Consider the following 19,728-nt stretch of genomic DNA (forward strand, 5'->3'; position numbering starts at 1 on the left):
AGTTTCTTTTGAATCTCAGGCAAGAAAATTCTCATGGAGGACATGACTCCAAATGGGCCTAGTTACAGACCCCCCAAGTGTTCCTCTTTTCCAGGGACATCCCTGATTTAGAGAAGCCGTCCCAGTTTCTGATTTGATCCCGGAATGTCCCACTTTTCCTTAGGATGTCCCTAATTTCATTGGAGAAATGTTGGAGGGTATGGAGTTATCTGACTCCCCCCCCCCCAGCCACCTGAAGGCAACCCAGTATAGCCCAGAGGCCCCCTTGTCACAAAGGTTCTGGCTTTAGGATTATTTAGGGTTGCCATACATCCAGAATTCCTCGGACATCGCTGGGATCTGGCCATCGGAAACAGTGTCCAGTGTCTCTGGACTGTCTGAACCGCAATGCACAGGATGGCTGCCTTTCCCCACCTCTCTGCTTGCCACCCTCTGGGATGCTGTTGCTTCCACATTTGAGGAATGCCAGAAAGGAAGCTCACAGCCTGCAGCGTCTACACTCTGGAACTCCCTGCCTATTGACATCAGGCAGAGGCCTTCATTGCACTCTTTTCCGGCACCTGCTCAAAAGCTCAACAACTTTTGTGTCCAGATTTTCACTTTTTGAAATATAGCAACCCCTAGATTATTTAATCCTGTTTATTTTATCAGTGAGCCTGTGCAGTCCAGGGGGCTAGGGACAGAGACGTGGGTTCCAGTTCTCCTTCCACAAGGGGCTCTTTGTGCAACTTTGAGCATGCCTCTCTTGTTTTCAGCCGCCTTCTGTTTCTAGTCTGTAAGACTAGGGAGAGGGAAGCTCTGAAAGGAAGCAGAACAATATACAGGTGGTGAAACATATTGCAGGCTGAAACTCACAGCAGCAAAGCCCATTTGGGAGAAACCAGCTTCTTGCCTACTTCCACCACCCCTCCGGCATCTCGCTACCCTGCAAGTTCTCCTCCTCTGCCACCTTATAGCTTCCCCTTCCATCACCAGCTTGAGATCCCCTCTCCTTTGGGCTCACTTGCCTGCTGCAGCCTGTGTCCTCTGGCCACCAGCCTCTGTGTAGCATCCCAGGGCCTCTTGGGCATCACTCTTCCCTTCCATGTCCTGCAGCCACAGAGTCTGGTCCTGCCTTTGGAACTGCACCAAACAGAGGGCTTGATTCATTCATTTATTATTTTACTTGTTGCATTTATATATCACTTTTTCCCTCCAAGAAGCTCAAGGTGGCCTATGCGGTTCTTCGCCCACCCCCTCCATTTTATCCTCACAACCACCCTGTGGGGTAGGTGCAGGCTGAGAGGCAGTGACTGACCCACAAGGTCACCCAGTGAGCTTCATGGCTAAGTGGTGATTCGAACCCAGGTCTTGGCCCTACACTCTTAACGCTACACCACATCAGCTTGGCTGACACTGATGGTCTGCTGTGCAGCCCGTTCTGCTCAGGAGCGGCCTGCGTCTCCCACAGCAACCACAAGGGAGGTAGAGGAGAGATCAGCCAGCTGGGGAGGGGCTGGGCTGGCTGTTGCCAGTTGAGCGAGTGTCATTTCTGTTGCCATGGATGGACACCCAGCAGGGGCAGGGTAGACTGAGAGGTGGGAGACTGGACTCAGGGTTGTTGCAGAGGAAGAAGGGTGGGATATGAATTTCAACAAGAGATGATCTGTAGGGTGGGGGGACCAGTATGAAGTTCTGCTGCCCAAGCCCATTAGCACAGCTTGAACGCAGCTCCCATTCTCTCCCTTTGGTGGGGCTTCCCCAGACGACCTCCCCGCTGGTGTTCTCCAGCCTGTCCTCAGTTCAGGATGGCCTTAGCTCTTGGAATTTGCGAAATAATAATTGCAAAAATAAACCCTTGTCTTGGGGCACAGGTACATGGTGGCCCTTGCATTAGGAGTGGCCCTCCAGATATAGAATCATAGAACTGTAGAGTTGGAAGGAACCTCAAGGGCCATCTAGTCTGCACTGCAGGAATTACAGCTGAAGAATCCCTGTCCATCCACCTCCAATGAAGGAGAGTCCATCACCTTCCCAGGTAGCCCATTCCACTGAGACTCCAATTTCCATCAGCCCCAGAACAGCCAGGGAGAATGGCAAGAGCTGCAAGTCCTGACAGCTTTGGGGGCGGGGTACAGATGTGCCCCCCACCCCTGCCCTACCATCTTTCCAGCTGAAGAGGAGCCTTGAGGAAGTGGCTCCTGGGAAAGGCCCACCTGCACAAGCAGTTCTTGCTGCTCCCTGAGCAGCTCCAGGTAGCGGCTACTCCACAGGAGCTTCTCAGCTCGCAGCTCCTGGCTGATGTGCTGCACCTCGGCCTCCAGACCCACCAGCTGCCCCAGCATGGCGCTGCTGGACTCCTGGAGCATCTGCATCATCTTCCCCAGTTTCTCAGCACCTGGAAACACCAAGATCATAGAATCGTAGAGAAGGAAGGGATCAAAGGGTCATCTCTAGTCCAACTCCCTGTGACGCAGGATGTTAGATACCTCGCCCCAACTGCCTCTGCCTGTGAACTTCAGGCAACCCTCAGACAAGAAACCCAGAGGTTGGTGGCAACAGAGCCTTTGCAGAAGGTCCCAACCTTAGTCCCTGGCATCTTCTGCTAACACAATCTCAAATTGTAGGGGGAAAGACCCTTCTCTTGCCTGAGACCCTGGAGAACCATTTGCTCCTAAGGTGGACAAAGCTGGTTTCCATGGACTAATGGGGTAGAATGGAAGGAGATGCCATTGGATCTGGCCACACGGGGGCCCATCTAGCCCAGCATCCTGTCCTCACAGTAGCCAACCAGAGGTCCCCAAAGGGAAGCTCACAAGCAAGATTTAAGAGCAATGGCCATCTCTCACTCTTGCTCACCACCATTCCATGATTCTGTCCATGAAAGTTCCATTTAGGAATCATAAAAGAACTAAGAGGCCTGCAGCAGCTGGATCAGGCTAAAGGAGGCCCATGTAGTCCAGCCTCCTGTTTTCACTGTGGCCAACCAACCTCATGCCCCAAAGGGAAAACCGAAAGCAGGCCTTGAGTGCAACAACAGCACTCTCCCCACCAAACTATGGCACACACTCTTGAAGGCAGTGATGGCTACCCACTTGGATGGACAAATTTGTGGAGGATAAACTACCAAAGGCTAGCCACAATGGCTGAGTTCCACCTTCACTGTCAAAGGCAGCATGCCTTGGAATCACAGGTGGGCAGGCTCCTGCTTGTGGGCTTCCCACAGGTATCTATTTGGCCACTATGAGAATGAGATTAGATGGGCTCCTTTGCACAGAGAGCAGGATGGAAGGCCAGCCCTTGTATGAGAAGATGTAACCCCTTCATCTCGCTCCCTTTCCCCCCCTCCAACATGCCCATCATAAGTCTACAAACCTGCCTCTTGGGGCTCAGGGGTTGTTGGTGAGGAGAGGAGCCCATCTCCTTGGTGGGCTTCACTGATGTCCTCCAGCCATGAAGTCATTGACGAACAAGCCTAAGACAGCAACAGAGGGTGAGAACATGAAACTCAAGGTTTTGTTGTGGATTTGGAGGGGGGGGGTCAGTCTAGTCCCTTCCAATTCTTGGGGTCCTGTACCCAGTGATGGTTAGTTAGAGTTTGCTAAACTAGTCAGACAAGTTAAAACAATGACCTTAGCTGGCCACTTAAGTGTCCTCATCAGCATCCCAAAAGAATGAGCCAGGTAGCAAAAGGTACAGCTGAGTGATGGTTCCCACTGGGTTAATGGGGGGGGGGGGCTTACATCCACCACCAGTCCTAGCTGCTGGGTAGGAGAACAGCAGCCAGAGCGAGCTGGAAGCTGGAGACACAGAGACATGCTCCCTCTGTGCTGGATCCAAAGCTGTGACTAATGGAGAAGCAAGATCTGTTGGGGTGTTGACGTTGTGAGCCCCTCCATCTTCATCCTCAGATTGTATATATGTGTAAATAAAACTATGTACCCTAAAGACACCACAGTCTTCTCTGACCTTCATTCCAAGAAAACCGAACCCTGGGTAAGCTCCTGGAACCCCAGGATGCTCTCACGATTTGGAGACTGGGGTTGCGTATAACAGTATTTTAGACCCCCAGCCTTTATAACACTCTGACACCCCGAAGGCTGAGGTGTCTTTTTAGCTTGGATAGAGGTGGCATTAGGGTGGGGGGTTACTTGCAAGATTCAGGGCTGTTACCTCCTGCACAAGGTCAAAGGCGGCTTCCCAGCAGAGCTTGTAACAGAACAAGATAACCTGTGGAGGTGGAAAGAGAGAAGTTAGAAAGGCAAGGAAATCCCACCCACCCCATTTCTCACCTGAGGGTGCATTACCTGCCCTACCAATCTGCCTCAGATTTACAGCATTATATCTGCCAGGGCTTCCCCAAAAGAATCCAGGGCATTGCAGTTTGGTGAAGTGCAAACCTCTGAACCACAATGTGCAGCATGGCTGCCTTTCTCCACCCCTCTGCTTGCCACCCTCTGGGATGCTGTTGCTTCCACATTTGAGGAATGTCAGAAAGGAAGCTCACAGCCTGTGGCGTCTACACTCTGGAACTCCCTGCCTATTGATATCAGGCAGGGACGTTCATTGCACTCTTTTCCGGCACCTGCTAAAAACATTTTTGTTTAGACAAGCCTATGCAGATGCTTAGAAAGCTGATGTGGGATTTAATCTGTTTTATTGGTTTTATCTTTTGAATGTTTTGTGTTGTTTTAAAGTTGTTTTTCTGATAAATTTATTGCTGTATTCTCTTTGTAAACCACTTTGAAGGTTGTTGTTTTTTACAATCAAGCAATAGATTGGTATTATGAAACAAATAAATAAGGAGTAGGAAGTAGAGTTTAAAAAACAAGACACAATTAAGAAGGGAGTTTAAAACCCACACACAAACCCCACAGAACCTCCCCCAATTCACTCTAACCCATACCCTCCAACATTTCTCTGATGAAAATAGAGACATCCTAAGGGAAAGTGGGACATTCCGGGATCAAATCAGAAACCGGGATGGCTTCTGTAAATCCAGGACTGTCCTTGGAAAATAGGGAGGGTCTGCTAACCAACATGCAAACTTTTCAAAATTTAAAAGTGAAATATATGTACTCTAACTCTTTCTCCACCAACGATTTTGGAAGTCAGATGTTACTCTGGAAAAGCCATCACTAAATGGAATGTTGTTTCTTCTTGAAAAACAACAACAAACCCTGTCCATATTGCATCAAGGGGTCAGTTGCGAGCCCACAACACTGGCAGAGATGGAGGTGTGGCAAGTGCCTAAATGGTGCCATTTCCCCCCTGCCTACCCTACCGCAATAGTTCAGCAAGGTCCCTTCGTGCAATGACAAAACTCAGTGATCTGCTGAAAGGCTCCTCCCCTTTGGCTGACTGATCCCAGAGGGAAAAACATGAGCTGGTGTTGTTTCACCCAGTCACAGGGCTACTCCCAGCCTGCTAATGGAAGTCCTACACTACTCCACATATACTAACCCACACGGCTCGCCACAGGAGAAGCAGCCCATCCAGGGCTTTTGGCACCAGCACCAAAAGCAACTTGAAGACAGCTCTGGGGTGGAGCAGCCTCTTGTGGGGCACCATGGCACCTCTGCAGAAGAAAGAGGAGAAACTGTGGGTCTCATAAACACCAAAAAGGCAGGAAGTGCCTGGGATCAGCTAATGACTACAGCACATCTTCTTTCCTTATTTTTGTCATGGATGACATTGCATCACTCTCTCTCTCTCTCTCTCTCTCACACACACACACACACACACACACACACACACAGGCATGTTGTGCAGAATTTGCCTCCTGCCCCCAGAATGCCTGCCTCCACCCACCCACCCACCCACCCAGCAGAGTGCCATCTTCACCTGCTCTCGCTCCACTGCTGCAAACAAAACCAGGTGCCCAAGACAGAGACTGAGGTTGTGGCTTCCCCTCTGGGATGCTGCCTTGGGAGGGATAAGCGCCTGCCTGACCCAAGAGGATCAGTGCAAGAGAGGAAGGGGGATTAGCCCTTTCATTAGGTCTTAATCTCACCTCTCCTTGCCTCTTATTTCCAGGCATTGCTGGTGCTCTGGGAACAGATTACCGGGCTCCTAAACCTCAGGTCCCAGCCACACCTGAAGGCCCACAGAGCCACTCACTTGCTGAAAGCTAAGCAGGGCTGGCCAGTGGCTGGCTAAGAGACCTCCCACGAGCCACACAGACACTGCCTGGGGCTCCAAGATGGAAGCAGTTCTTGCTGCTAATGCTCTGCACAATTTGCAAGCTCCTAAGGGGCACCGAAGTCCTCTCAGCAGGGCAGCAAATCTCCCTTTGGGCATCACTGCAAAGGAAGCCTTCATGAGGGAGGCTCACTGATATTAGTTCTCTTTGGTGCAGATGCCTGACCTCAAGGAGAGCTAGCCTCATTACTTGCCAAGAGCCAGGTCCACACCTCACCACTGCAAACCCCAAACACGGTCACTCTACAAGGAGCCATGCAAGGCCTGCCAGTTTGGGGGGGTGGTCTCCCCACCCTTGTCCCAGGATGAAGATGCCTCAACTTCCTTGTAGAGGCAAGCAACAGCTCACCCAGAGTCAATATTTAAAAAGTTTAATGCAGTAGTTCCCAAAGTGGCTGGTAGTTTTTATTTTTGTAAACAGCTTTGATATACTTTGGATATAGTGGTATACAAATATTTTTACAAACAAATAAGGATTGATCTTCCTCTTCCTGGCTGCAATAAAAAATTGCCGTAATAATAAATCAACTGAAAATATGCTGCCTTTACTTAACACCCAAGATCTTTTGCCTGTTGGCTGCCTTACTCTGCCTAATGTCAGGGCCCAGCCCCAGAAATTCCCAATACTTCCCTTGGGAACCCCAGGAACCCCTTAGAAGCCAGGTGTCTCAGTGCAGTTTGCCTAACTTGTTACCCTCCTTTCAATGGCTTTCTTGCCATCTTCACTGCAACGTAAGTTTAAATGCTAAAGGGGTTCCAATGTGGCAAGTGGAGGTGACTTGTGATTTATCTTGGTGTTGGTGGGAGGTTTGGTCGTAGGGTCTGACTTTTAACATCTAGGCTGAAGGTACTCTTGGCTGGTTACTTCCTAGCTGGATTCCTCTGTCTGAGTTGCCTTTGTTTAAATGCTGATTGGCAGGGGGAGGAGTGGCGAGAAAAGGGGATGGGCCAGAGGGGAGGCGAACAGCAGACTTGTCCATGAAGGCGGTTGCACACATTTCACACACCTGCCCAGGTGATGCTCCTGCATCTTCGGTCACAGAGATTTCTCCACCATTCCCGTAATTTTGAATCCTTGAAATTCAGGGAGGTGTGACAACAGAGTGCAAAACTGGAACAGCCCAAATGATGAAAGCAGAACTGGATAATTTTCAGGTGCTTGTTTTGGAAATCCATGTCTCTGGTTCCTTTGCTCCCTGCTAACAAGAAGGTGCCCAATCCCACGACCACCTGGCGTCCCCACGTCTCAGAAGGCCTCTCCCAAGTGCTTCAGGCTGGATCCATGAATGGCCACAATCAGGTGGGCCGGCAAAACTCGCCAGCAGTCATCAGAGAGCTCCCTCCCAAGCCCCCCTCCCCAGCACTTGCCCAGGTGACCTGCTAGGGCCTGCTTGCCTCTCCCCAGAGCTCTTGGCTGCAAAAGGGCTTCCCTGTCTTGATGCAATGGTGCCTTGCAGACCACCACCAGCAGGATCTGGCCCTGACCCAGGCTGGCTGGCCAGCTAGGTCTCCCACCCCCACCCCCAGAATAAGACATACCTCCCGCTCAGAAACAAGCTCAGTGAGATGGAAGTTTGATGGCTTTATTTACAAACAAAAGACAGAAGTGTTTTTTAAAAAGAGAGAGACTCTGCCCCCACCGCCTTCATCCCTCTCAAGCATCAGGAGAATTAAATAGTCACCTTCCTGCTCCAACCCGCTGCCTCTTTGAAGTAGTTACCCCAGCATCACCACAGTCAGGCTCCAACAAGAGGGAAGAGGACCTACATAGACAAGGGGGCAGCACAGCTGGAGCATTTCTTTTCTTTCTTTTTTTTAAAAAAGTTGTAATTTAAATATCAAGGTTTGTTGTTGTTGTTGTTGTTTTTTAAAAAAGCAACATCATGAGACGAAAAAATGGGTTATAATCAACCAGAAGAAACAGAGGAAACATCAACAAGAGCATTTCCTGATGGTTATTTTACACATGATGAAACAGCAGCAGTGAGGCTGGCCAATCCAAGGTGGGTGTCTGTCGCCGAACAGCTGAGAAGGAAGGAAGCAAAGAAGGAGCAGCTGCTGCTGCTGTCACAGATTGTCCCCATCAACATCATCTGAGCTGAGCTGAGCCAGGAGACCTGGGCAGTCTGGGATGGGAAAGAGCTGGCCTTGTGCTTATTCAGTCTCCTGGTGAGGGCTGGGATTTGGGGCGGAAGGCAGACAGGCTCTTGGAAGATTCAGCTTGGAGGCATCTAGTAATCCTGTGGCAGGAAAGAATAAGGTGGCAGGGCATCAGGACAGCTGCTCCCACAAACTGCTGCTTCAGAATCCCACCCCACTCTTTGCATTCAGTGTGGGGAGAGGGAGGAAGATTTAGCTCAGCAGGGGCAATGCCAGAGAGAAAGGCGGATGTAAACACTGCCTTTGGTGAAAACATGAGAACGTAACTGCCTGCTGGTTCAGGCCAACAGCCCAACTAGCCCAGCATCCTCTTTTCACAACGGCCAACCAGATGTTGCAGTGGGAAACCAGCAAGCAGGACCCAAGCATAAAAGCAGTCTCCTCTCTACGGTTTCCAGCAACTGGGATTCAGAAGGATTACTGCCTCCAATAGTGGAGGCAGAGTGCAGCCATCATGGCTAGGACAACCCTTTCCATGAATTTGTCTAATCTTTTAAAGCCACCCAAGTTGGTGGCCATCCCTGCCTCCTGCTGAAGAGAGTTCCATAATTTAATTCTATTTAGCTGTGTGAAGAAAAACATCTTGAAGCTTAACCACTTAGACTCATTGCCCTCTATTCATTAAGTGGAGGACGAGTAGAGGAAGGATTCACCCTTTAGTGAAAAGATGGGATTTGTCTTAACTCCTAATCCACCCTCCCCGTAACAGAATTCTGCCATTGAAAGAAGAACTGGGTGAAGAGGGAGGGCAGGGGATTGAAGGTAGGGGGTGGAGAAGGGCATTCCAAGGTCAGAGGATGATACTTACAGCTCGGGGCTTTTTGTTCAATTTGAGATCAATCCTGCAAGGAAGGAAAGAGAAAGAAGCTTTCAGATGAGATTCAGGGAAAAGTCAGATCAAAAAAAGCCACAGAATGTGGTTAATTTGTCCCCAGTTGCCAATTCAGCCAGGCCAAAGCAGAATCTGCCCCCACCCCAACAACATACCCCAACCCTGCACAGAAATGCAGTTTATACCCACACAATCAGAAGGAAAATGAATTAGAGAGTTAGCCAGCATCCATAGACTGAGTTAACATGTCATGCGCTATGTTAGCAGGTTAAAGAGTGCAGCTCTTTTGAGGAGAGAGCGGATGTCAGATTGAAAGAGGATTTGGCTACCCCAGCCAAATCAAAGGCCTCATGTTTCTCTGCAGCGGGGCGGAAAAAAGGCCAAGTCCAACATGGGCCATTGGCTTCAGAAAAGCAAAGCAAGAAAAATCAAGTTTTCAAAACCCCAACAGAAGTTTATCTGCTTTTTAAAATGATGTAAAGGAAGCGGAAGAAGGAAGCCGATTGAATATTGCCAAGGTTATTAAATAAAAAGTTACCTCCAATGCGCTTTTGTCTGTATTTTAAAAAACTTGCCAGCCTAACCTAATATACATACCTACAATTAAACAGATAAACTATGGGTTAGAATAGCTTTGACCAGGCATGGCGGGAGGGAGGAGTAGGGGGTGGGGAGGGAGGGAAGAGATGAAAGCAGGGGAGGGGGGGTTGGTGTGGAGAAAGGTCTACGGACTATAAACACAGCACAAGAACTAAGTCAAGTCAAACTTACTCAAAGTCATAATCAAACATGCCAGACGGGCTGAGGGGGCAGCATTTGAAAGGAAGAAAGCAACAGACATTAATATACTAAGGAATTAAAATTAATTAGTCGATTAGCCACCCTAGCAAGTTTATTCAAAAATAAAAACAGAGCCAGTGGCGATGATCCAAACTTCAGAATAGGGCATCTGATGACCAAGCACCGGCCTTTAAAATCCCTCCCTCTCCCCCCCCCGCCCCACTCCCAGCCTCTCAGCCTGGCACCCCACAGATTCCACCTCCCACCCCACAAGCTCTGTGGAGCATTCCTATGGGGCTCAAGGGGAGAAGAGCTGCAGGGGGAGGGAACAGGCAGGTGAGGAGGAAGAAGGATGATGGGGAGGGGGGCAAAGGCAGCTCTTAAGGGCAGAGTAGCAGTGGGTGGGAGGGAGCTGACACGGGAAGGTGGGAGAGCAAAGGCAGGAATAAGCAGCACCAGAACGGATTCGGTCCCAGACATTCACGCACATGCCAGCCTCACTCACAAACCCCGGTCTGGATTCTTGGGGGATTGGGATTTTCAACAGACCGGTCAAACACAGCATGGCTATGAGACTCCCGGTCCGGAGCACCCAGGAGGAAGGGAAAGCCTGAAGCGCCCCACAACATCAGTGGTTTTTAAACAGAGGTTGGAGGGCCATCATCTGTTGGGGATTCCTGAGCTGCAACTCCTACACTGCAGAGGGTTGGAATCCTGGAATCCTGTCCAGCTCTATCAACTCTGTAAATCTTTGATTCTACCCAGCTGCCAGATATTCTGAATGCCCACCTAGGATGTGAAACTGTGGCAGACTCCCATTTTCCACCCCTCGTCCCCCTTTCCCACCACTACTTTTTGCACTTTCCTAGATTGCACTTTCTCTATGGGGCAGGTCCCTGCCCTCTCACTCTTACAGAGCAGCCTGGACCCAGATGGGGCTATGCCAATAGCCATAACATGCTGCAGTTAGAGGTGGCATTTCACCTGCATTTTCCATCTGACATCTGCTCAACGGAGGCCTCTTTCCTATTTGAAGTTGGGCCCTTGGCAAACCCCCACTAATTTAGGAGCATCCCTTGCTGTGGACCTGAACTGCACCCTTGGGGTGGCTTCTTTTCCCCCCTGCAACCCATAAATGGGTTTGCTCAAGAGGGTCAGCATGGAGCAGTGGTGAATCAAATGCCCGGCTCCAAACAGTGAGTCGCCGGGTGAACCATGCCTAACCTACTCCCAAGAGCTGCTGAGAGGATAAGAAAGAACCATAATTGTCACCCTGAGCTCCTTGGAATGAAGAATCAAAATTTACTAAAATAAAGCTACCTCCCTCTACGTTATTGGTGGGGAATTTTTGGTCCACCAGGTGACCCACCACGGTGTTTTGGGTGCCATTCCAGCAGTGGGAGAGCTGAGAAGCAGAGAATGATTGGCTCTGCTGGGACAGGCCAGCCCCATCGGGCCTCCTCTGCCCTCAGCTGTCACCTGCAGGCAGCCATTCCCCCCAGGCTGCCTCTGTGGGAGAGATGGGTACCAGCAAGGCTCATTTCATCAGCTTTGCTAGAGGCCTAGCTCCATCAGGCACCTCCTGCTCCTGAACTGTGCCAGCTGGTCAATATAGGAACAGCTGTGCAGAAATCGGTACCCAAGTTTTTGTTTTCATTTTCCTCTTCCCTCCCTGTTCCGTTTCCCTTGCATTTCATGGCTTGTTTGTTTTTAACAGACTGTAAGCCTGCAGGTAGGGATTGTCTTGTCTTGATCATATGTACTCTAGTGGCCAAAATTGTGGAAACCTTTTGGAAAAAGTGCATTTCTGAGGTTTGATGGCTCATAACACTTCTTTTTTGGAGTAATACCATAAAATTCTATATCAATGGAAAGATCATTTAATGAATATAATGCAATAACTTTTATGAAGGATTATTTATTACAACAGCAGTCATAAAGAAGAAACGTGAAACACATAGAAAAAATGAGATATGCAAGAATTCTCACCATGTCAGTTAATACTTAGTTGGGTAAACTTTAGCTTTAATTACGGCATTACGACGCCTTCCTATGGAGTGAACCAAGTTTTTTAGTTCTGCAGCTGTAATAATGTGAAACCAAGATTGAATTATTGCCTCTATTAATTGGGTTTTATTGCTGGGTTGCTTTTGACTAACAAGTTTCTTTAGTTGGCTCCATAGATTTTTGATTGGGTTAAGGTCTGGGCTATTCCCAGGCCATTCCAGCAGTGGAATATGATTATCTTGAAACCACCTTTTGCACACAGCAGCAACATGACATGGAGCTAAATCCTGCTTAAATATTAAATAAATATTTATATAAATGCTTCATTGTCTGGGAAAAGATCATGTGTAGAACGCTTCAGTTCGGGCTCAAGTATTTCATTTATGTATTTTGGGGCATTTACATTCCCATTAATGATGCAAATTCTGTCCACAGCTTTTGCTGTCATACAACCCCAGATCATAACACTAACTGGGTGTTTCACGGTAGGTGTAATGCAAGTAGGATGCAAATCTTCTCCGATTCTTCTCCTCACGTATTTCATGCCATCGCTACCAAGCAAGGAGATTTTGGTCTCATCACTCCAAATAACACTGTCCCACTGTTCTGCTGTCCAGTTGGGTTTTAGCCCAGTTTAATCTTTTCAGCCTTTGAGAAATAACTGTGGCTTCTTCCTTGGAATTCTAGCATTTAGAACATATTCCTGCAGTCTGTGCCAAACAGTCCATGCACTCAACTTCACATTACATTGCGCCATGTCATCTTGTATACACCCAGATTATTTTTCTGCCACGTAGCCACAGTCTCTCAATTCTTCTGTTTTTACTTGCTTTTGTGCACCTTTTCCTGCCTTTACCAGTCTGATTTTGCAGTGACTGAGTCTCCTTATACCTCTTCAAAAATTTAGAAATGCCACCTTTAGTTAAGTTTCCACCAATTTTTCTTCTAATTTCTTCATAACTGTAGCCTTGTTCACTTAACAGTACTATTTTACATCGCTTTCTGGGTTACCAGTCAACTCTTTGCACCATTTCTTTAATTTTATTACGTTTTACAAGCTCACTAAATGAAAGAACACAAAAAAACCAACCAACTTGATAGCAATCACCTAACACACTGACCAATGTCCTCCTCTCAGCTCCAGTACATAACATCAACAGCTGAATCCTACTGTGACCTGATTGGATCATTGCCAAAACAAGATGACACCTGATTGGCTCTCTAAACACTCATGCTCATTGGCTACATTCAAATGAAGGAACGCTACTGCATATCAGCCTAAGGAAGTTGTGCTTCCCTTTTCTGGTTATTTAGGTATAACTTTTTACAGAATACAGGTAAGTGAACTTAATGTTGCATTCTTCATTAAATTATCTCTTCATTGATATATAATTTTATGGTATTACTCCAAAAAAAAAGTGGTGTTATGAGCCATCAAACCTCGGAAATACACCTTTTCCAAAAGGTTTCCACAGTTTTGGCCACTAGTCTAAGCTGCTCTGGGAGTCTTTGGGCCTGAAGTGTGGGACACAAATGCTCCAAACAAAACAAACAAAATAAACCACGCCTACCTTTCCCAGCCCTGATGGCAGGTGAATCAGATGTAAGAAAATTCAAGGTAAGGCTTGAGACCTCAAGCTGGAGCCCCCTCTAAGTGCTCTCACCCCTGACTCTTCCTTTACAGGCAAAATGGGCTGCTTTTTAACGGAACATCTTCGTCTATTGCCCTGCACAGTAACAGGAAAAGGGCAGGATTTTGCCTGTAAAGGAAGAGTCAAGAAGGTACCTTCTCCTGCTTCCTCTTCCTTTGCAATCACACCTTGAACATCCTATGACCTGTTTTATTTATGTACAACAGTCCTACCCCACCTCCTTCCATCCAAGGAATTCAAGGTGGCATTGGTTGGTTCTCCCTCTGCACATCTTATCCTCACAAGAACCCTGTGAGGTAGATTAGCCTGGGAACAGGGACAAGAGCCCCCAAGGTCACCCAGTGGGAGCTTCATGGCTGAGTGGGGATTTGAACTCTGGTCCCCCAGGTCTTAGTCAAACACTCTAACTCTGCGGTTCCCGAAGTAGTGCCCCTTGGGGGACAGTGTGATTCCTTAGGGGGGCACTAAGAGGCAAAGGGGTGGAGGGGGGAGGCCGCTAGAGGTGTAAATAACACTCAGACTTCGAAAAGCTGGTATCAATGTATCAAGTTCATCAGTTTTCTTGAAATAATTAAGCTAAATAGTGTTAACTGGATTTTGAATAAATGTGCAATTAACTGTTACTGTTTTGAATTCTAGCGTGTTATTATCTACCTTAACGGGTCATGCAAACCACTATTTTGAATAATGCTTTTTACAGAGTAGGGGGCACTGGAGATGAGGTTATGGAACCAAGGCAGCAGTGGCCTGAAAAAGTTTGGGAAGCACTGCTCTAACTGCTGCACTGCACTCCCCCTGTCCACCTGTCAAAGTGGCCCGAAAATCCAGTCCCCCAGCCCTGCTCTGTGCCATCAAGAGTCCTCTTCAACACCCACCTCAAAAGAAAGATTTGGTAGGGTTAGACTCTCCTTCACGGGAGGTTTTTAACCAGAGGTTGGACAGCCATCCCGCAAGGGTTCTTTAGCTGCGATTCCTGCGTCACAGGGGGCTGGACTAGATGCCCTTTGGGGGGTCCCTTCCAACTCTACAATTCTATGATTCCAAGACCAAAACATGTGCCAAGCCAGAGGGGGAAATCCTCTGGCAGGGTATTTGCCCTTCAAGAGAAGGTGCCCTCTAAACCCCCCAACTCCAGCTCAGCCCACACACCTGACCCTCGCCCACCTCACCTGTGTCGATTTTTGTTCTTCCGTTTTTTGTGGCTACTGTGGTGGCTGCCCGAAGTGGAGGATGCCGCCTTCTGGGGCTTCACCCCTTGGACGGAGCCGTCCAGCTCTTCGGCTTCTTCTTGGCTCGGTTCGTTCTCCTGGTTGTGGAAGTCTGGGGAGGTGTCACTCTCCGTCCCGCTGCCAGGCTCCCCTGAAGGAGAAATCCAGGCATACCTCAGAGCTCGGAGAAACAGCTGTTCTCATTGGCTCTGGTCAGAAGGCCAGCCCCCAGGGGTCAGGAAGGAAGCCCCCACAGCAGGGGGGAAATGCGCTTTTTGCAGCCACACCTGAATTACCAATTTACTTTTTTTATTATTTAAAAAAAATCATTATATTTCTAACCCATTCTTATCTCAGAAAACTCAGAGCACGGTGGAAGAGTAAATAAGTGAGAAACATGGGCCGATTTGGGTGATGCAAGGGTTGCCCTTCTCCTTGATGCACTAGCTTTCCACATGAAAGGCCTAGTGTCAGCCAAATGTGCCGAATTAGTAGATATTCTCACTGGTCTGTTTTATTAGGCCTTATACTTACACAGAAGAAAGACCTGCACATGCAGACAATAGATTCTATGTGCTATGGTCATCTAAATGATATAAATCAGCCTCGGCTTACATGAGGGAGTGTTCCATGGAAATCCTATGCAGATGGCACAACGTACCAATGCAAATTACTGATGTGATGCCAGAATTGTTAGTGGGGATGTGGGAAAGAAGCACCTTCCTCCACCCGTGGTGGGACTGCCCACAGGCATTCAAATGCTGGACAATTGGTCAAGAAATGACCAAAATCCTCAAAAATCCCAACACAACTTCACTGCAGCTTTAATTACTAAATCTGTGGGAAGAGCAACTCAGTTTTCAGCTCTCAGGGAAAACCTTGCAGGACTTGTGACTTCTGCTTTGGTATAAAAATATGTGAAGTTTAGCATTAGCTGAAAAAATAACTCCTAAATTACTTGGTGGCAAAAGCTTAGAGGACCCTGAAAAAATTTACACAGTTTGGTGGGATATTATATTATACATAACAAGCACACGGGACTCTCTCTCCACAGCACAATATGAAATTCAGCTTTCCTAATGGTCTTAAGTATTCTACCAGTCTAATATATATTTAATAATTTTTTTAAAAAGTTTTCCACGTGCAGGGAGCTTTTGGCATTCAATCCTGCTCTCTTCCAGAAGCGGGACAGTCCAACTCTGCACCTTCTGAGTTGGATTTCACAGCATCTGTGAAGTTAGCAGTGTGGAGACAAGTTCACAAGAGAGGCAGGGGGCTCAGCAGGAAGGAAGGCCAACTTACGTTTTTCAATGAGCTGGTCCTGAACTCCTGCCAGTGCGCTGACCGCCTAGGAAACCGAAAGAGATCAGATTGAGGAGGATTGTGGGAACTTCTGGGAGACTCCACCCTATCGCCTCCTTCTCAGGCCACTCAAAGAGGTGCCACATTTGGCTGGACTTCCGAGATTGTGCCATAGGACAGGCACAGGTTGCAAATCCCACCCCACTCCAAGTACTTGCCCTACTTTCTATGCTTTGGCAGTATCTCCCTTGACAGGATCTCAGGCATCTAGTGATGGGGGAAAGCTTCCTCTGCCCCAGGAGGGCTGGCATTGGTCCTCCCTCAGTGCTCGGAGGACAAAGAACTACACCTGAATAAGACAAGGTGGGAAGGAAGGAGACTGGGAGGACCCAAATGGTGTGTGTTGTGGGAGAGGGCTGGCCAAAACTGGACAGGAATAACTCCAGTGCTTTCAAAATAACAAATAAACACAGTTTGCTCAACCTGAAAGATGTCTAGAGAAGTTGAGGGATCAGTTCAGTGACTTCTTCCTGTCAACAGGGGAGGATACAGGGAGACTACCTAGAGGAGGACCAAAAGTTGGAGGCAGCAATGCTTCTGAGTACCTGTTACTGGAAATCATGCAATATGCTTTCCACGTGTTTGGGTGGAAGAAAGGACATAGGAGGGGGAGGCCTCCGAGAAACAACACAGGCCTCGCCCCCAGGTTGCACTCACAGCAGCTGATGTGACTGAAGACTTGCTGAAAAGGCGCTCGGCTTCTTTGAACTTGCGGTTCCGTCGGTCATTCTTGCTGTTGGAGTTCCTGGAAGCAAGAGGGGAGAAAATAGATAGAAACAAGTTTTTCTCCCTGACTCAAAACACTAGAATTTGTGGACCTTCAACTGAATATTTAGGACAGCTACACAGCACATTGTTAAACTATGGAACTTGCTCCTGCAGGAAGCAGTGCTGGGCACCAACCAAGACGGCTTTGGAAGAGGATTAGGCCAATTCATGGAGGAGAAGGCTATCCACGGCTACTAGCCAGAATGGTTATGCTCTGCCTCCATGGTCGGAGGAGGTAAATACTACTGAATGCCAGTTGCTAGAAACTACAGGAGATGAGGGGGCTCTTGACCTTAGGTCCTGCTTGTGAGTTTCCGGTTGGGGCATCTGGTTGGTCACTGTGAGAACAGAATGCTGGACTAAAAGGGTCACTGGCCTGATCCAGCAGCCTTCCTATTGGCTGGTGTAAGTCAAGGGCAGACCTGTGAAATAGCATCTCCCCACAACCACCACCTCAAACCAGGAAACCACCCCTCTCTTCTCAAGAAGAAGTGGAAGGGAGTGCCCTTTTGCAGGCCGCCTTCTGGACTCTAGAATAAATTGTGGCTGCTGTATGACAACCGATTAAGGCCCAGGCCCAGTGGGTGACACACACACACCCCGGACCCCAGAGAGGTGGCTGTAGCCCCTGCCCCAAATCAGGGAAGGAGCACTGGTGAGGCAGGAGGTGGAGGGCGGGGGGAGGAGAAGGAAGGAGTAGTTCAAAGTGGAAGGGGGGCAGCAGGGAGTCACCCGCAGCAGTCCAGGCCATGGGACACCGCCCAGAGGAGAGCTATAGGGTTTATCACTTAGAGCAGGGTGGACCTGGCGCAGTTGCAAAGCGCTTTGCTAGAGGTCTCCTGTTGCTACCCATGACGCCAGTCCTCTTTGAGGGCAGCTTTCCGTTTTGCACCCCGCCCTCCACTCACTTCTGGTTGGTCAGGTAGCGGTCCCAGCCTCGGATGATGTTCCCGTACATCTGGGTATCTTCCAGGTAGCTGCCCTCGAAGGCGTAGATCTGCCGCTCCAGGTTGGCCAGCGTCTCCTGCAAAAGGGCAGAAGGGAGAGAGGAAACATCGAGCGCGCGGTGGGGAGGGGCGGCAGGGGAGCCTCGCGGTGGGTGGGGGCTTTTGGAGGAGCAGGGGCAGAGAAGGCATCCCTCCCCGCGCCCACACTGCCCGGGCCAGGGGCATCATCATCATCTTCGCCCAGGCCTAGCCCGCCCCTCCCCTCCCCTCCCCTCCCTCGGCGTCGGGGGGCTCCTACTCACGGCCAGCTCCTGCTTGCGCTTGACCAGCTCGGCCAGCTCGCGACGGGTGTCCGGGATCTGCGGCGGGGCGCCGGCCTTGGTGGCCGCCCCGTGGAGCGCCGCCATCGCCCGCGAGAAGGAGGAGAGCGAGCGGCAGGAGGAGAGGCGAGAGGAAGGCCCGACCCAGGCAGGCGAGCGGGAGCGCGATGCCGGGCGGAGCCGCTGGGAGCAGCAGAGGCTGGAGCCTCCTCCTTCCCCGCCGTCGGGCCAGCCCTGGCGCGGAGGCGGAGGCAGCCAAGCGGCGGTTGGGCGGCCCGCAGGCGGCAGTCCCCGCCCTACCAGCTCCCTCCCTTTCGGCGGGGCTTCCACTCCGCCGAGCCGCTCTCGATAAGCAGCAGCAGGAAGGATGGAGGGGCCGGAAGGCTCCGCCCGCGCTTCCCTCTTGGATCTAGAAGCGCCTGCCGGTCCCAGTCCCGGGCGGGTGGGCGGGCTGGGAAGGGTCGAGGAGCCGGACGGACACAGGCCCACGGATTCCCGCCGCCCTTCCACCTGGGGAGGTCTCCCACCCCGCCACGAAGCCAGTTCACAGTTGGGCTCCCAAGCCTCTGCCTTTCTCACGTTACTTGGCAGAAGAGGGGATGGAGAAGAGTTGCACTATCGCCTCCGTTCGAATATATTTAGGGAATGTCAACAGGCCAGGAGAAGTTCCTGGGATTCCTTCAACGGGGCAATGGGTGCAAGATGAAGCAAATATTTGTTATGAAGCAGAAAGCAATTATATTTCGAACCAGGTCTGAACCAGGTGGCAGAGGCCCCTCTGTCTTAGGGAGTGAGTGATGTGTGACCTTATATCCCTTTTCCTCCAAGGAGTTCAAGGCGGTGCACATGGTTGCCCTTCTATTTCTGTTCTCACAGCAAACCGGTGAAGTAGGTTAGGCTGAGAGGCAGTGACTGGCCCCAGTTCACCCAGTGAGCTTCATGGCTGAGTGGGCATTCAAACCCTGGTCTCCCAGGCTGTAAACCGGCACTCTAATCATTGTATCACACTGGCTGTCTTTTATCTCCTCTGTGCCAGTAGCAGATCATCCAAACCTAAGCTCATGGTTTGTACACCCCAGACAAACTGTAAGCCGGAAACTGAGAACGCATTAGGACAACACATTAAGTGAAATAATTGCTAAGCTGACAGCAATTGTGATCTCCTTAGGGAGTCCACACAGTTGGGTTTGGCATTATAAAGTGGGTCAATCAGTTGAATGTACATGGGCAGAGCCACAGAACACATTCACCTGCCCATCTCAGACCAGGTTGTCTAATATGTTCTTTCATGGATTGGTTAAGTCCATTCTTTGCTGCTCTTCCTTTTTAAAAATTGGGGCTGTATGTGTCATCCCAATTTTGTGATTTTGCTGCCTGCAGTGTTAGAAACTGAGATATGAAAGCTAGGAGCTAAATGGCACCTTAAACCTAGGTTATGGGAGCAACAACAGAATGTCTAGGTGCAATTTGTTATAACTTGAATACAAAGGCGAAAATGAATGAACTGCAGCT

At 49.5% G+C, this 19,728-nt stretch overlaps 2 protein-coding genes across 5 annotated transcripts; both read right to left on the reverse strand.

Annotated features, from left to right (window-relative positions):
* Positions 1–628: 628 nt before the first annotated feature.
* On the reverse strand, positions 629–7,698 carry LOC308483333 (uncharacterized protein). The gene is made up of 7 exons (XM_081017092.1): positions 7,188–7,698; positions 5,443–5,557; positions 4,153–4,209; positions 3,355–3,454; positions 2,196–2,377; positions 1,008–1,122; positions 629–798 (listed from the first exon to the last, which is right to left on the reverse strand). Exons 1-7 carry the CDS (start codon positions 7,208–7,210, stop codon positions 782–784), a joined length of 609 nt encoding a protein of 202 aa, XP_080873218.1. The 5' UTR covers positions 7,211–7,698; the 3' UTR covers positions 629–781.
* Positions 7,699–7,749: 51 nt separating this feature from the next.
* Positions 7,750–18,454, reverse strand: MEAF6 (MYST/Esa1 associated factor 6). Of its 4 annotated transcripts, XR_013989633.1 has the most exons (9): positions 18,199–18,454; positions 17,858–17,973; positions 16,839–16,926; positions 16,122–16,167; positions 14,781–14,970; positions 9,944–9,973; positions 9,711–9,769; positions 9,149–9,182; positions 7,750–8,420 (listed from the first exon to the last, which is right to left on the reverse strand). XR_013989633.1 is itself a non-coding variant. In XM_081017089.1 (8 exons), the coding sequence occupies exons 1-8, from the start codon at positions 18,301–18,303 to the stop codon at positions 8,412–8,414; spliced, it is 618 nt and encodes a 205-aa protein (XP_080873215.1). In that variant the 5' UTR covers positions 18,304–18,454; the 3' UTR covers positions 7,750–8,411. The 4 variants fall into 4 exon arrangements, 2 of the variants coding, with proteins under 2 accessions (XP_080873215.1, XP_080873216.1); XR_013989634.1 differs by lacking the exon at positions 9,944–9,973 and having other exon boundaries at positions 18,199–18,449; XM_081017089.1 differs by lacking the exon at positions 9,711–9,769.
* Between the last annotated feature and the right edge of the window lie 1,274 nt (positions 18,455–19,728).

This window comes from Podarcis pityusensis (assembly GCF_964106645.2).
Source record: "Podarcis pityusensis genome assembly, chromosome: 8".
Lineage (NCBI taxonomy): Eukaryota > Metazoa > Chordata > Lepidosauria > Squamata > Lacertidae > Podarcis > Podarcis pityusensis.

Bases quoted from the DNA above. Each gene is read 5' to 3' on its own strand.
- LOC308483333 (XM_081017092.1), bottom strand. From the start codon at position 7,210: ATGCAGGAGCATCACCTGGGCAG. The intron at 5,558-7,187 runs GTGTGTGAAATG...TTTCTTCTGCAG, and splicing joins CAGGAGCATCACCTGGGCAG to AGGTGCCATGGTGCCCCACA. The intron at 3,455-4,152 runs GTAACAGCCCTG...TTGCTGTCTTAG, and splicing joins CCTTTGACCTTGTGCAGGAG to GCTTGTTCGTCAATGACTTC.
- MEAF6 (XM_081017089.1), bottom strand. From the start codon at position 18,303: ATGGCGGCGCTCCACGGGGCGGCCACCAAGGCCGGCGCCCCGCCGCAG. The intron at 16,927-17,857 runs GTGAGTGGAGGG...TCTTGCTTCCAG, and splicing joins CGCTACCTGACCAACCAGAA to GAACTCCAACAGCAAGAATG. The intron at 9,183-9,943 runs GTAAGTTTGACT...CCTTCCTTGCAG, and splicing joins ATGTTTGATTATGACTTTGA to GATTGATCTCAAATTGAACA.